We start from the raw sequence: 17,948 nt of genomic DNA, 5'->3' as shown, positions 1-17,948 counted from the left end.
GTATTTACAAAAATATTTTAAAAATAAATATTTAACCATAATTAGTGTTTGAATCAACAAGTCCTCCTTCTCCGATTGATTCTTGAAAAACAAACAAATAAAAATCACTAACAATTTATATTATAGTTTATTTTTGAATGAAATATTAACAAAATTACTAACTTCATCAATATCCACATCTTACAACATTGTATAAAGTTTCATATTGTCCAATTTTAATCCAGAAGAGCCGGAAAACATAAGAAGTTCATTCAAAATTTCTAACAATCACTTAAATGAAATATCTAAGTAAAAGTGTTAATTTCATTACCTTCCATGTTGGTCCATAACCAGTCTCGGAGACACATCAATGCCTCCACAAAATCTAGAAGTAATCTACTTCGATTTGGGGTAAGAATTCGACTACCATTACTGAATGAAGACTTAAAATGTTTTTTACTAATATATATATATATATATATATATATATATATATATATATATATATAAGGATATTTTTGTGAATTAAAATTTAGCGAGTACGAGTATTCACGGGTACGGATACTATGATACCCGCCCCGGGTATCAAAAATACTCATATCTCCAGGTAACAGGTATTCATTTTTAATATCCGTTTTTTATCCATTGCAAATTTTATCCGCGGATACCCGCAGATACAGATTTTTTTTGACATTCCTAATCACAACATAGGCGATTACAATTATCATTTTCGGCTTGCCATGTTTCAAGTCGAGTTATTATTACTTGACGTTAGGGTTACTGCACAAAGTCCAATTCCGAATATTTGTTTAGTCTAATTATAAATGTCTAGGTAACTTCCAGTCTCAAACGAGAATTCCAATAAAACACTACTGAAATCCTGTTAAAATTCACAAACCGATGGAGAACTCCACTAAATCGCCAAAAACAAGTGCGAAATTACCGGGTGTTAATGTGTTATACATAGGATTTCACCAGTAATTTTTAATATTCCTTTTCCCTTTGAAATGGAAGAGTCCTTTCGGTAGAATATACAGGAACAACAAAGAATTGGGGCGACATGTGGTGATGGCCATATCAATGTGAAAGAGGACAGGCACTTTGGCGTGAAAACGACATTTTTCTTCAGTGTAAAGTTTTTCGATGATACCATCACACGAGTGCACATCACAGCGAAGCTCAAATTAGTCACTCAGCTTGCAAATGTCAATGAACTTCTGAACTGCATTATGGTATTGGGTTCCCTGAATAAAGAACAGGCACTACGTAGTTAGAAAGTTGGTCATGTTTCAAAAACATATCTACAATCCAGAAGAAAAATATAACCATCATTGTTTCACAGAGATTAGTTCTCTAGCTATTGAGAATAAGTTCCCCCAAGTACTTGCGTGATTATTAGTCTAGTTATTATTCCCTTTGCATAGATAGGATTAAAATCTTACATTCCAATTTTAATTGAAAATTCCGCGGTGATATGTCAAAAATCATGCATAGATTCATCACCAAGCTATGGGTAAAGAAAACAGTACTGTAAAGCTTCCGAAAAATATTAAGTAAAATTTAATAACGCCAATGAAAATAAGGGATTGACACGAATTAAACTGGTAAACAATACCTCCCAATAAAGTTGGTGACAGTCCATGCACTGCCAAAACTCTAAATTCTTGTTAAATAAGCAATTTGGAATTCTTTGAAAACCCTTCGCAGCTTCAATAGCTTCTTCAGTTGTCAGTGGCTTCTGAATAAAAGTTCCATTGCATTTTGTGCACCTCGACATTAGCTTGTCCTCATTAATTTTAAGTTGAAAAGTTTCAATAACCTGAAAAGCACTTCCAAATTTTATTCTGTTACACAAAGGCATCACTCTCATGCAAGACTGCATTACAATTTTGGTACGAATAAAACTAATATACAATTGTGTAGTTGCGTATTATTTCTCCAATTAAAATTGGGGTTTCATCTTGAATAATGCATAACCCTTTAATGTAAAACTTTATTTAACACTTATCAAAGTGAAATTCTAATTGTAACTAGTACAAACTGCACCTGTAGAACTACACGTAAGTTTTTTCCTTTTAATATCCACTTTGCAATAAGATGGCAGGATTTTTGTGTAGAAATCTGGGAAGAAAATACAGTGACATTTAAGACAACTTTGAAATCCATGTACTAAACTCTAGCCTATAACGATACTTCTGCATTATCCGTAAAATTTAACATAATAAATAGAAAAGGGTAAAAGACAACGTTACCATAATATGGTGTAATTTTACTTTTTACTTTAAGGGGAATGTATATTATCAATTTGTTTATCTGGATAGTTAATTTAACCATACCTCAAGTAGCTGTTCATTTTTCAGAAGACTCTTCACTCTATATATTTGGTTTTTCATCAGATAGTCATGTCTCTGCAACTTTGCATCCCGTGTCAAAATCACACGTTTCTCTTTTTGTGCTTGCTCTATCAACATCCTAAATATAAATGAAAATAGTTTCACAAAAAAGAGAAAACATACACTCAGATGTCAGATGACGTTGAGCATACTAGAATCAACAATTAAAAATTAATAATAGAATCATACTCTATTTATAACCTTGGCTCAGGCTTCTTTGAATAAGGAATTGCAGCATCTATCCCAACACATCGTAAATGTTTTGCCAAGCCTTCAACCTGAGTAAATTCCCCACAAATTCATGCTCACATTTTTGTTTTATTAACATTCAGATCCTACAATAGAGAAAAAAAAAAAAACCTTTCTTTTCGGACAAAAAGGCTGCACAAAATATTCATAAAAAAGAAGTCCGGAAAAGGGTTATACGAGAATGGATAATGATGAGGATGCCTCATTTCTTCTGAGCAACATATTGAATTTAACAAAATTTATAAAATTCCTAAGGCTACTGTTAGGTTTCTTAGAGCTAGAAACCCAAGCTACTCGGGCAGAACTCACTCACACCAACACAGAAAGAAACAGAAACAAACTTTTATTATTCTCTCAAAGAATGCGTCCAGGGAAAGACAACAATTCCCCCCTCACAGGATCTGTTATGACTCCTGTTTACACTTACAAAAACAAAACGAATACCCCCCTTTTACAACACTACCCCCCTTCTTATTTATACTTTTCCTAAAACAAACTTTCATTCCCCAACAACCTACTAACAGACTAACTAACTAACTAACTCAGTTCTTATTTCTTCTCACATACACCTTTAATATTCTATCATTACTCCCCTCTGGCTGAGCAACCTTGTCCTCAAGGTTGAAGTCAGGGAACTGCTGTTGGATAGTTGTGACGTCTTCCCAAGTAGCTGCTTCTACCCCTTTATCCTTCCACTGAATTAAGACTTGCGGTCTTGCATCTTCCTTCCCTGGTATAGGTCCCCATCTGTTATCCAATATCTTCTCTGGAAACCAATTAGAGGTCCTGCCTTGCAAACCTTCTGGCAGGTCTTTCTCAACTTGATGAGTGCCTACTGCTTTTTTTAATTGTGAAACATGAAATACTGGGTGGATCCTGGCAGTTTCTGGAAGTTGTAATCCAAAGGCTACTGGACCTACCTGTTTCAGCACTAGAAAAGGACCATAATATCTAGCAGATAGCTTTGGGTGCAGTCTGGTGGCCATTGAGACCTGTCTATGGGGGCGAATTTTCAGAAAAACCCAGTCCCCTACTTGGATGGAGGATTGTTTCCTGTGTTTATTCGCATATTTCGTCATATGCTCTTGGGCTCTTGCGAGGTGGAACTTGAGTTGGCTCAAAGCTTCATCTCTGGTCATGAGATCTTGTGCTACTGCTTCCACAATGGTTTCTCCTGGAATAAATCTGCTGATGGAAGGAGGTGGTCTGCCATAAACTATTTCAAAAGGGGATTTTTGGGCTGCCCCGTGAAAACTGGTGTTATACCAGTATTCTGCCCATGAGAGAAAGTGAGACCAAGATTTGGGTTGTTCTGAGCTAAAGCATCTCAAATATGTTTCTAAGGTTCTATTTAAGACTTCAGTTTGGCCATCTGACTCAGGATGGTACGCAGTGCTCATGTTTAACTGTGTTCCCTGCATTCTGAATAACTCCTTCCAGAAGAGACTTAAAAATGTAGGGTCTCTGTCACTAACAATAGATGCAGGAATCCCATGTAGTCTCACTATTTCTTTGGCAAACACCTCTGCTATGCTCTTGGCTGAATAAGGATGTTTAATTGGTATGAAATGCCCATATTTACTTAGTCTATCCACCACCACCAAAACTGAATCATACCCATTGGATTTTGGTAGCCTGACAATGAAGTCCAAACTAATGTCCTCCCATACTGCATTGGGTATGGGTAAAGGTTGTAGCAACCCTTGTGGTGAAGATGCTAGGTACTTGTGTTGTTGACACACCAAACAAGCAGCCACAAAATCTGTTACCATCTTCTTCATTCCAATCCAGTATAGTGATTGGCTTATCCTCCTGTAAGTTCTGAACACCCCTGAGTGACCTCCTGTAGATGTGGTATGGTATTCAGCCAGCAGTCTTGGAATCCAAGCAGAGTTGGCTGATAGCACGAGCCTGCCTTTATGATGAAGTCTTCCATGTTCTAAAGTATACTGCCCCTGCTTCCCAGGGTTCTCTTTCAGCCCTTTTATGATCTTCTGTAATTCTGCATCTTCTTCCACTTCTGCCAATATCTTCTGGAAGTCCTGCCAGAATGGTATGGACATTATAGTCAATTCTTTGTCATCCTCCTCATTCTCCCCCCTTCGAGAAAGGGCATCAGCTACTTTGTTGGATGCTCCAATTTTATAAACAATATTAAATTCATATCCCATCAATTTGGCCAACCAATTCTGCTGGTTTTGTGTGGTGATGCGCTGCTCTAACAAATACCTTAGACTCCTCTGATCTGTATATACTGTAAATTTTTGCCCCAATAAATAAGGTCTCCAATGCTGGATGGCTAAAACTAAAGCCATCAACTCCTTTTCATAAATGGACTTAGTTAAGGAAGTGTCCGATAGGCCTTTGCTGAAGAAAGCAATAGGACGTTTGTCCTGTGTTAGTACAGCACCCAGCCCACTGCCTGATGCATCACACTCAATGGAAAAAGGTTGGCTGAAGTCTGGTAGTTTTAGAACAGGGGCTGTTGTTATAGCTTTCTTTAGAGCCTCCATAGCCTTAGTGCTTTCTTCATTCCAGCAGAAACATCCCTTCTTTAATAGACATGTTAATGGTTTTGCTACTTTTCCATAGTCTCGGATGAATCTTCTATAATACCCGGTCAACCCAAGAAAACCCCTCAAGGCTTTAAGATTTTTTGGCAAAGGCCACTGATGAATTGTTGCCAGCTTGTCTTGATCCATCTCTACCCCTTTTTTAGATATTACGTGGCCCAAATATTTCACCTCTTGTCTCCCAAACTCACACTTCTTTTTATTTGCAAAGAACTGTTGCTGCTGCAGTGTATGCAACACCTGTTTTAAGTGACCCATGTGATCCTCCCATGATTGGCTGTAGATTAAGATGTCGTCAAAGAACACCAATACGAACTTCCTTAAATATGGCTGCAAAACTGTGTTCATGGCACATTGGAAGGTTGCTGGCGCGTTGGTTAGCCCAAAGGGCATGACCAAGAACTCATAGTGGCCCTGATGTGTGCGGAAAGTTGTTTTCTGTATATCCCCTTCATACATCCTGATTTGGTGATAACCTGCCTTCAAATCAACTTTGGAGAAATAGGTAGCACCATGTAGTTCATCTAATAACTCTTCTATCACGGGTATTGGAAATTTATCAGCCACAGTGACCTTATTCAAGGCCCTATAGTCTATGCAAAACCTCCAACTCCCATCTTTTTTCTTTACTAGGATGACTGGACTGGAATATGGGCTATTGCTGGGCCTGATGATTCCCGATTTCAGCATTTCCTCCACCTGTTTTTCTATCTCAGATTTCAGCAGATGAGGGTACCTATATGGTCTCACATTGACAGGGTTTTCACCTACTTTGATAGGTATTTTATGATCAATCCCCCTCCTTGGTGGCAGCTCCAGTTTTTCTTGGAAAATGATCTTATGTTCCTGCAAAACCTCCTCCAATTCCTCTTGCTGCTTGGCTGACAATCCTTTCCCCCCTTCTTCCTCTTCGTGACTGATTAATCCCAACTCCCACACTAAGGAGACTGCTTCAATTTCAGTTTCCTTCAACAGGGCTTGTGGTGTCACAATTCTTTTTGTCAGAGTGGGATCCCCCCGAATGTTCACCACTTTTCCAGCCACATTAAAACTCATGGTTAAGGTGTTCCAATTTACCTTAACTTCTCCTAAAGATGCTAGCCATTCCACTCCTAAAATCACATCAACTCCTCCTAATTCAAACAGGAAAAATGTCTCTTTAACAACATGATTCTCCAAATTAACTTCTACATCTTTGCAACACCCTTGTGTTTGCTTCTTGTGTCCATCCCCTAATCTGACACAGTAAGGAGGGGTAGCTTCCACCATTAATCCCAATTCTGTCACCAATTGTGCTGAAACAAAATTATGACTCGCCCCACTATCAATTAAAATTAATACCTTTCGCCCATTGATATCTCCCTGCAATTTCATGGTATTATTTTGCGTTAAGCCTCCTGCTGAGAACAGAGATAGCTCCATTCTTTTGTTTTCCAACACTCCAATTTTCTCCTCTCCTCCATCCTCCTCTCTACCCTCACTGTTCTCCTCATCTTCTGCTAGAATCACCACTCTCAAGCTTTTTTCTGGGCAGCGGTGGCCTGGCCCAAAAGCTCCTCCACAATGAAAACATCTTCCTTCTTCCCTTCTCTTTAGGTACTCTGGGTAAGGCAAGTTTCTGACTGCCCTGTTTTTACTCCCTCCTGTTGTTGGATTTCCACTTGTCCTAGAGCCCATAGATGAGGTTCCCCCTCCTTCTTTCCTTGCTGTACTCATATTGCTGGGAGAAGACTGAGAGTTTCCAGCCCCTTTAAAAGTCTCAGTTCTTGATACCACACCCATTCCTCTCTGAAATCTGGTGTCTGCTGCTGATGTTGTCCGATAGGTGTTTGTTCTTCCTACCCCTGATTCATTAAGAGACTCCTCCACATCCCTAGAGATCTCCATTGCCCTCATTAAATCCCTTGGATCATGTGGCTTTACTTGGCTTCTGATCCGGCTTTGTAATCCTGCAAAAAAATACCCCAGTAGTTGTTCTTCTGATAAATCTGGAATTTGAGCCACCAATCTTTCAAATTCTTGTACATATTCTTCTACTCCCTCATTCTGCCTTATGGATGCTAATTTCTCAAAGACTGTACTCCTATCCTTGCCTCCAAATCTTTTATTCAAAGCTTCGACAAAACTCTCCCAAGATGGGTTCTTGGATTTCTTTTTCCAGAAGCTAAACCAATGACTAGCGTTTCCTTCCATACTTATGAATGCTAATCGTAATTTCTCTTTTGGAGAAATATTTTGAATCTCAAAGAACTTTTCTGCTCTAGCAATCCAGCCCATAGGATCACTGCCTTCAAAAGTTGGTAACTCTACCCTTTTCATCCACTGCTTCTGGACCTCTTCTTCACTGTCAGAATCAGACTCCTCCTTTCTGATCATCTTTACAACTCCTTTCTTGTTGTTAACAGAATTCTCCCCATTTTCAGAACTCTTCTCAGACCCTTCTTCTGATTTCTTGCTATTCTTGATCATATTTCTGATTTCGTGAAGATTTTCTTGAATCTCCAAGATAATCTTCCCATTCTCGCTGGTCCACCTTTCCAACGCAGCAACTCTTCCCTCCATGATAACAGGCCCTTGGATCCGGCAGGTCGGACCAATTGTTAGGTTTCTTAGAGCTAGAAACCCAAGCTACTCGGGCAGAACTCACTCACACCAACACAGAAAGAAACAGAAACAAACTTTTATTATTCTCTCAAAGAATGCGTCCAGGGAAAGACAACAATTCCCCCCTCACAGGATCTGTTATGACTCCTGTTTACACTTACAAAAACAAAACGAATACCCCCCTTTTACAACACTACCCCCCTTCTTATTTATACTTTTCCTAAAACAAACTTTCATTCCCCAACAACCTACTAACAGACTAACTAACTAACTAACTCAGTTCTTATTTCTTCTCACATACACCTTTAATATTCTATCAGCTACACATAATATAGGAAGAAAGGGAACATCCGATCTTCACAATTAAGACACTTACCATTACATCACAAAGGAATTTTGGATATCCATTCCCTCCCTCCAAAGGATCCCAGGGTGGGGTACCTTGCCACTCATCAATCTTCTCAAAATGATTTTCTTGCCTAGTCCCATTCAGTAGTGAATGCTTCTTCCCTTTCTTTTTTGAGCTTTTGGGCTTTTTGTCTGACTCCTTTAGCAAGATCCTATCACCATATTTTTTTACAACTTTCAACAAAACTTCATCCATTGGCATAGTAACCCAATATGATGACTTTTGGATCATTCCCCCAGCTAGAGGTATCATACGAGCAACATCAGAACAAGTTGTGGCTTCGACAATTGCTAAAGCTTCACAAAAATGTGCTCTTAGGACCTTATCACTCGTATCGTGATTTCTGAATAACTCTTTTAACCCAAGACTTGCATCACGATTAGAGAATACTGTAGTCTCAAGAATCAAATCTCCTGCAGTGAAGAATTCAACAAAATGTCATGACAATTCTTTGTACAATGCTTCAATGTTAGAATAGCAAATAAATCAATTATTATTAGACAAAAGACAATAGAGAGGGAACGAATGGATATATCCTGTCATCAGAAAGTAAGGTTAAAAAATAATACAGAGAAGTTTCTGATAGAAACTGGTAGTAGTAGTATATGAAAGGAAATAGTTGATATCCAAGGAGATTAACTACTTAAACAGCAACAGTAAAACTCCAGATTAGAAAAGGAAAACAGGAAAACAGAAAATGGCAATGCACAAAAGAATAACAACCAGAGGAGCAAGACACAACCGCTGTCACCAAGGCAAATGCCTATCCAATTCCTCGTCTAATTTACGTTCTCCCTTTTGCTAGTCTCTCCTACCCTATAAACACATGCTGCACTATGTTTCCCATCATGACAGAATATTCCACTTGAATGTCCTCTTGCCATGTGGACATTCTGCTATGAATACCTTCTATCTCTTGATTTTCCATGTTCAGCCCATTTATTCCCAGCTCATTTTCCTTCTTTTTATTCATCCTTTCTCTTGTAAACATCGATTAAAGGCCCATAAGTTGTCATATTTATTCTTATGTTGCATGTACACGAGGTTTATTTATGTGGATGCATGAGTAACAAAGGAAAACTAACAAAGTTGCAGAGCTTGGTATTTATTCTGCTCAAAAGTAGCACAACCAACCATCAACTACTCCACATATTTCCTCATAGGCAATAAAATACACTTACTAACTTTTTATATATTCTAGTTAACCCAGTATGCCCAACCCATGGAGAAGAGCTGAATTCATGCAAAACGTAAGGAATCTCAATTGATTCAGGATGTAACACAAATGGTCCTTAAACCTCAAGCAATCTTTAGCGACCCCATTGCTATTAAAATCGCAAGTAAACTAGCGTACTAGTGCAATCCTACAAGAACAGGGGATGCTGCAACCTAACACACATGGTGGATTTGGAGAGGCATAAACCGTTACGAGATTAGAGATTGTATAGCAATTTCCGAAGATGTTTAAAAAATTAGTGTTGAATTTGTTTGTCAAATGTAGAAAAATTTGATAAAAAAATAAAACTTCAAAGAATTTGATAGGGGAAATAGTTTGGGTGATTCAGAAGATGCTGGAAAAATGCTAAGGCAAGAAGAAGAGAGTTATGACTCATCAAGTATTTTTTAAGAAAAGAGGCAGCCAACCTATACTATCAATGCCATTTTCATGAAAAGTGAGAGGGAGAATGCATGTCAAGAAATTGTTTTATCTTCTTACAACAATGATATTACATTTAATGTAGTGAAGAGCTCAATAGGATTCTTGAGTTGATTAGCAAAAGTAGTGCCAGAATTAGCCACTATCATACCATGAAATTAGGGTGAAATACTACTTGAGAAAAATACACAAAAATTATAATGAACTTGATAGTGTATTCCCCTCTCTTGGATTTTCATATACATAGTAGTTTGAGATACATCAGATACAATGAATGATATGGAAAAAAAAGATAATTCTAGAAGATGCTCCTAGGAACTAGGTTTAGCACAAAGCATGCTCCTAGGAACTAGGTCCAGCATAAAGCACACAACTCTTTACAATAAATCCTATTAAAGACTATTTATTCTAACATTCCCCTTAAGTTGGATTGTACCAAACTGGGAACAAATAAATTCAATCTAGGGACCTCTCAAGGACTTTGTTAATACATCTTTAAGTTGATCATTTGATCCAACAAACTCTGTGTAGATTTCTTTAGACAACAAATTTTCTCGAATAAAATGGCAATCAATTTGTTAAGGAACACGAGATTGGAAGCAATGTGGAATGAACAACCTAGTTATCACAATCAAGGTTGTCAAACTCGAGAGTTTACGTAAACTCATGAGAGTCGAGACTCGTAAACTCGAATCACAAACTCGTAAGAGTTTACTTTGACATACTAAAAAAAAATAATTTATATAAATAAAATCCTAATTCAAGTAAGTCCACAAAATTATATAACTTAAAACATAAAGAAGTTCATACAAATACTATAAAACAAATTCAAATGTTCAGTGTCTATGTATAATCATCTAATCCTTTAATCTCTAATAACATTATCATCATCGATTAATATTTATCTCATGTTTGCATCCCATATTTGTCATCTCATATCTGTTTTGTTCCTTAGAGCATTTTTACTTTTACTTTTAATTGATAAAGATACACTTGGCTTTCTCTCAATTGAATTAAAACCATTCCCAGACATGTTTTAATTTCAATTCACTACAAAATTCCAAAATAAAAAATAACATAAGTGAAGGTAGAAGAAAAAAAGGCTATAAAATGGCTTATAAAAGAAATTTCACATAAAACATAGTCCTAAGTGCTGGTAAAAAATTTCCACAGTGGTGCCAAAAGAGACATAAGGGTTTACATAAGGGACGAAAGGATTTCCGGTGCTGCAAAATGAAAAATGCAAATGTGAACAGCCCCAAAACACGAATTCCCGAGAATGAAAACTACACACGGGGGGCGAGGGGGAAAACCCAGACGCAACCACTGCGAGAAGCGACGACCCACGGCGAGCGATGATGACCACGGTGGGCAACGACGATCGACGACGACCCACGGTGAGCGACGACGATCGACGACGACCTTGGGTGGTGACGACCACGAATGTGACAACAGTTGACGGAAATCGCGAGCGACAACTCCAGATTGAGAGCATATTGTTGCGTTAATGGAATCGCAGAAGACGAAGGAAGAAGATGAGCTTCGTGAGTGACCCTAAATTAGAAACCCCTAATCTGGTGAGCCCTAAAAACGACCTCGTTTTACATTAAAATAAAATCTTGACGAACTCACCAAATCGAAAGCAAGCTCGCGAGTTTGATCAAGACTACCGATTCTACCACCGATCCCACGATTCTACACCAAAATCAAGTTTGCTTCCGAGTTAACTCGGTCTCACTGAGTGAACACGCAAACTCGTCCAAGTTAACGAGTTAACTCGCGAGTTTGATAACCATGATCACAATACATCTCCATCAATTGAATGTCACAAAAATCTAGTTCTTATAAGAACTGTTTTTCCCATATAAGCTCATAGGTAAGAGATGTCACTGCTCTATACTCGGCTTCAACAAATGATTGGACAACGACATTTTGCTTCTTACTTTTCCTCCTAACAATACACAATATCTTGTCGCAGAGCATCTATCCATGTAAGAACTAGCCAAATTAGCATCACAATAGTCGACAATTTGGGTATTCACTTTGTCTTCATAAAGTAGTCCTTGTCCAAGAACCTTTTTGAGATATCTTAGAATACAAATGACAACATTCCAATGATCAATACAAGAATTTTGCATGAATTGGCTCACAACCCCAACTGCAAATGATAAATCAGGTCTAGTAAGTTTTCCAACCAATCTCCTATATCTTTCAAGGTCAAAGAAAATTCCTCCTTGTTTTACCATTAATTTCTGATTTGGATCCATGGAACAATCCACTGGTTTACAATCAATCATGCCTATCTCTTTAAGAATGTCAAAAGCATATTTCCTCTGAGTGATTACAACTCCTTCCTTAGATTGAGCTACTTCTATATGCCCAAAAAATATTTGAGATTTCCAAGATCCTTGGTCTGATTACATAGGTGCTCCTTTAACCGAGAGATTTTAGTAGCATCATTCCATATAATGATTCCCTATAATGACGTAGATTAATGCAAAAGAGACAAAAGTCATAGTGGACACCTTTTAAAGATTGTGGCATTCATCTAATATTGAAAGATTTTGAGAAGAAAATACCACTCCATCATGAGACAATAGTGAGTGGTAAAAAATTCACAACCTACATCGATTCAAGAATGGATCTTATTTCCTTACTGCATAGATTTACTAAATTTTCTACTTCTTGTTTGATTTTGCGAGGCTTGAATGAAAATAAAGGATCATTATTAGGATGTTCGCTTTCAAGGAGTGGAAATCTAGTCAATTTGCAAAGGCTAGAGATGGAGCGCTTGTGGAAAATTTGATATCAGATATGGGATTTTCAAACAATATTTTGAATTGCATGAGCGGTACACTTCCCCTAATTAAGGTGTTGTGCATGGTGGATTCAAATAATAAACCAGCCATGTGATTTGTTTATTAAGAAATGGAAATTGCTAAAGAGAAAATACAAAGTTTGTTCAATGGCATTAGTAAAAGGTAATAATAACTAATAACCTTTCCCTTATTAGATTTTCTAATTTTTTTTAGAATCATGGACTTTGTTTGGAAATTAGTTTATTTATTTTATCCTACTTACATTCCCCTTTCCGAAATCATTGATCAAAGATTGGACAACCAATGACATTGGCCATTGTATGTTGTAGGCTATTGCCATAATCACATGTATGATTGTTTAGATAGGTTGATGGGAGACATTGATGAAATCAGAAAAAATGATGCTCAAATCAAAAGTTTTAAGAGCAAATCAAGATTTTTCGGTGTCTAATAGCTCAATGTGCACTCAAAACCAAAATCCCAGCACAATGGTGAAAATCATATGGTGCTTGTCAAAATGTCTTCTTCTCTCAAAAATCAATTTAATTATTTTTCCAAATTATCCTTTATTTTATGTCTCTACTGATGTGTTTGGTTGTAATTATTTTGTTCATATTTGTCCGAGTTTAGACAAACCATCCGCAAAGACTATTATTAAATGTGTTTTTCTGGGATATTCTCACCTTCAAAAAGGAGGCAAATGTTAATATTATCCAACCACTAAAAGATACTATATGTCACTGTTTTTCTCATTCTCCATGGAAACTCCTATTCTAATTCTCCATGGAAACCCCTACTTTCATTCAACAAGTGCTCCCTATTCCATCTTTTGGTCCTCTAACGATTTCAACTTCCCTTTGAAAAGAAAGTGGTCTAAAGATGGATCTATGTTGTTAAAGTTGGGCGTAGTGGGTATATTGCCAAATTGCAAGCTTATTGATAGTCTTGTGAATTCAAATCAAAAGTAGATGCTGAACCGAGGCAAAACATGTATCAAAAGCCTTACACTTTTTCATGGTACATAAGTGAATTGTCATGTATCTTTCAACATTCAAATTTGTAGCTTATGATAAAAGCTTGGATAAAACTAGGGTATTGTAGGGTGCGTAAGTTCCACATAAAGTAATATGAATCTAGAGTATTATGAGGTGCCTAAGTCACACATCAAGTAGTATGGAATGCTTTGCAGAATATTTTAAGTGTCTTTTGTCCCTCCTACATAACTTGAATTTGAGAGTGGGTTCCCTAATGGTGTGTTTGAATGAGACAATTCAAGAAGGTGATTCATTTATTTGGAGAATTTGAAATTCTTTGTAATGAAATGCTTTGTTTGGATAGAAAAATTAAAAAATATTTAAAATGCATGCATTTTTTAAAGTATTTCATTTAGTTAAATTAGAAGAAATTCAAAATAATCTAAAAAAATGTGGAATTTGAAATTCTTCTCACTCAACCTCACAACCATGACAGGCTAGGCTGGCCATATGATCCAGACGGATCGGACCGACTTGACGACACAAACGAGTCGAGCAGGCCCAACAACCCAAACGGGTCGGGCAAATGACCCAGACGAATCGGGTGACCTAATGACACATACGGGTCGGGCGGGCGTACATGACGACTAAGATGTGTTGAGCTAGCCCAACGACCCAAACGGACTAGGTTGGTCCGATGACATAAACGGGTTGGCGGGTCCGATGACCCAAATGGGACTGACGACCTAGACGAGTCGGGTGGGCTCAAAGACAAAGACGGACCGAACTGACCTGACAACCAAGATGAGTCAGTGGGTCCGATGACCCACACGAGTTTGGCGGGCCATACGACCTAGAGGTGTCGGGCGGGCCCAACGACTTGACCGACTCGTTGACCCGACAAGCCTAACTGACCCGATGACCAAGTCAGGCCTAACCGGCCCGACGACCTAGACGAGTCCGACAACCTTGCCAGGTCGGGTCGACGCATCGACACAAACTTGTCGACTGTGCGCGACGACACAAACGCATCGACCCAATTGTCCCGACGACCTAGATGTACCCGACCGACCCAAAGACCAACTCGGTTTGGGCCAACCGAACGACACAAATTGGTTGGTTAGGCCCAATGAGACAAACGGGCCCAACGACCCAAATGGGTTGAGTGGGCTTGACGACCTAGTGGGGCCAAGCCGAGCCAATGTCCTAGACGGGTCGAGTTAGGCCGGGTCATGTTGACGAACTTGACAGGCATGACCGACAGGTATGGGCCATCAGGCTTGTCTAGATCATCGGGCCAACCCAGCCTATCTGGGTTTTCTGGCCAGGCCGGCCCATCTGGGTCGTCGGGTTAGACCAATTCGGTTGGGTAGTCGGGTCAACTCGGTCCATTTGGGTCATCGAGTCTGTTTCCAAATTTATCATGAACTCAAAACATAATTAAGCCTAAAATATTGTAAAAATTAAATTTTATCTCACAAGAAATTCAATTGTTTTTTCCAAATAAGAAATTGAAATGTAAGGTATTTTAATTTTGGGTTAAGTATGTTTTTAGTCCCTGCACTTTGACCAAAAATTGGAATTCGTCTCTGGCTGAAACTTTGATAAATTTTGGTCCCTAAACTTTAAAAATGAATGAATATAGTCCTTTTAACCCAATTTTGTTAACTTTTTTTTTTAGGTTTTGAACGCATCTCAATAAATATTAAGCCGAGAATGTGTCAAACGACGTAAACAAATTCAATATTAACATGAAACACATTCAACATATTGAAAAAAGTCAACGTAATTGGGTTAAAAGGACTATATTCATTCATTTTTAAAGTTTAGGGACCAAAATTTATCAAAGTTTCGACCAGGACGAATTCCAATTTTTGGCCTAAGTTCAAGGACTAAAAACATACTTAACCCTTTAATTTCTTTATCTAAACAAGTTATTTAGAAAATAAGGGAATTTAATTGCAAGCAATTCAAATACAAAGCATTCTGAGCGTTGTTGAAATGTTCCATCCAAACACAAGGTAAGGGCTTGCATGCTTATAAGTATCAGAATTCACTATGTTGTCAGCTTGAATAACCAAATATCTAATCAAACAATAAAACAAAAAAAAAATCAAATCATAAAATAGAAGAAATATAACACAATGGCAGGTTTGTAATTTGTCCAGAGTTTGTGCCGTAAAATTTCCAGGGATTACAAACCTTCTTTGACAACCTTTTCCTGGAAGACCTTAAATATGTCGAGCAAGCAATGAGCATCCATAGATGCATATCTTATCTGCTCTTCGGTAAGAGGACGATGCGACCAATCACTACATTGAAGTTCCTAGAGCACATATAAGTTTGGTTAACAAGATAGAGTAATTGAAAAATGCCATTTGGAACAACTCTGGATCCTAAACTTCCAAGGGAGGACATGTAAATCTTTGAGCAAATAAGGGGATCCACTTTCATGTACACCATTACTGACATCATGTTTCAATTTAAATTCAACAATATGAAGTATCTTTTATGGTCAATCCTAGTATAGTTTATGAAAAGTCAATAATAATCTGTAACTCGCATTATTTGTTCTGTGTGCTCAAAGAAATATGTTCAGTCAAACATGTCCTTTTTGTCAGAAACCATATAAATCAAATGACAAGTCAAAAGTCAAAATTTGAGATGCACCAATCATTTCTATCTGAAAATAGCCTACTAAAAAGTAATTCTGATACCAGCCCATTAATCAGCAGAGTTAATATTCTCAGGGTGATTTTCATACTGGAATTGACAATTGTTACTAGAACATTTTATTGAATCCAAGAATGGGATTTGCCTCTAACTAAATAAAAAATATTTTTATTTAGATTACAATCTGGAATCTTACAGATATAGAACACATTCCCATCAATAATTCTACCATCAACAGGGATTAAGCACTTAACTTCGACACAAATATGTATTGGTGTCTGACGTGAATAAAGTACTATTTAAGAGATACAAATCCATCAATATGCCTCTACCTAATTACTTAAGCTTTGAAGATTACTGGTTCTCAAACATGTACAAGGATTGATCCATGTTAACAATTCTTTTCCGCAATAAAACTGAATTTCATCATGAGGTAAAAGTGAATTATTCACTATCCATTCTTCAAGCCTAGCTGAGTTCAGTTTGAGCAGCGATGGAAGGGATTTAAATCGACTCATTTCTTCAGTTCTGTTTCTGGATGTTAAATTCTCCAACAAAATTAAGTATAAATTTGTCCAATGAACAGAAAGAACAACACGGACCAACAAGCTTGCAGCAGTACGATTCTTTTATAGGAAAAGATCCAGGAAAAAAACAACTGATAGAACACAACTGATAAAACCTTCTCCAAATGCTAACAGAAAAGACATTTCACCTAAATTAAACAATCACATTCCACACAATAGCTGAAGTAAGCATAGGCATGGAGGTAGAACAAATGCCGAGGTTAAATAAATATTTTGTGAAACAAACCTTGGAGAGCGAAAACCCCAATATTTCTGCACAAATTGTTGACAAACTCTTGCTTTGCTTGGGTTCATGCTTCTTACTATGCTGCAGATGATTGTACACACTCCTGATATCCAAATATGGCTCAACCTATGCACAATTGAATTAAGAAATTCTCTGACAAAAAACAGAAGCAGAACAGAAATGTTTATTCTCAAGGGTAAATGGTGTTCGTAATTTCTGAAAATTTTCCATATTTTAAACATTGCTTTAGTTTTTGAAAAACGTTAACCGTGATAAAAAAACACTTAACCCTAATTTAACATTATACTCATTGTGTGTGCGCATGTGTGACCTTGTCGAAACCGCCGTGCGAGCAGAAAGTGGAGGACAAGTAAGTCAAATCCTGCTTGAATCCGAATCCGAGTTTCAAGATGTCGGGGCACAGCAGCAATTCTCGGAGTGGTTCCCACAGTGAAGAGAGAGGAATGGACAACAAGTCCAACACAAACACGCCCCAGTCGCCGCACGCGATTTGAAGCACCGACACCGTCGGGGACGACCTCCGTGCCGGCTTCCACTCTGCGTCCAGGCCCACCACTGAGCTCCGACCCAATGCCTCACTCAGCAGCCTGAACTCGGCCGTGTCCGTGCCAGTGACTAGGTGGACTTTCAGTTTCACAGGATCACTCTCCATAGGCGATGTTTCCTGGTTACTTCTTTTTCCAGGTTCACGGTTCAACAAAAAGTCTAGAGAAAATACCAAAAGGTCCCAAGAGATAATCAAAGAAAATTTCTTGCAAGGTTGTCCCTAGTGTGTTTTCTCCTA

At 37.9% G+C, this 17,948-nt stretch overlaps 1 protein-coding gene across 1 annotated transcript; it reads right to left on the bottom strand.

The window, feature by feature from the left end:
• Positions 1 to 862: 862 nt before the first annotated feature.
• LOC114194042 (3'-5' exonuclease domain-containing protein) lies at positions 863 to 17,948 on the bottom strand. Its single transcript, XM_028084075.2, has 8 exons — positions 17,475 to 17,948; positions 17,144 to 17,269; positions 15,860 to 15,983; positions 8,175 to 8,620; positions 2,574 to 2,650; positions 2,316 to 2,451; positions 1,595 to 1,798; positions 863 to 1,223 (listed from the first exon to the last, which is right to left on the bottom strand). The coding sequence occupies exons 1-8, from the start codon at positions 17,814 to 17,816 to the stop codon at positions 1,164 to 1,166; spliced, it is 1,515 nt and encodes a 504-aa protein (XP_027939876.1). The 5' UTR covers positions 17,817 to 17,948; the 3' UTR covers positions 863 to 1,163.

Source organism: Vigna unguiculata, chromosome 8 (assembly GCF_037176805.1).
Source record: "Vigna unguiculata cultivar grain cowpea cultivar isolate G323 ecotype 2 chromosome 8, ASM3717680v1, whole genome shotgun sequence".
NCBI classification, from domain to species: Eukaryota; Viridiplantae; Streptophyta; class Magnoliopsida; order Fabales; family Fabaceae; genus Vigna; species Vigna unguiculata.
This window is presented reverse-complemented; position numbering and strand designations above follow the sequence as displayed.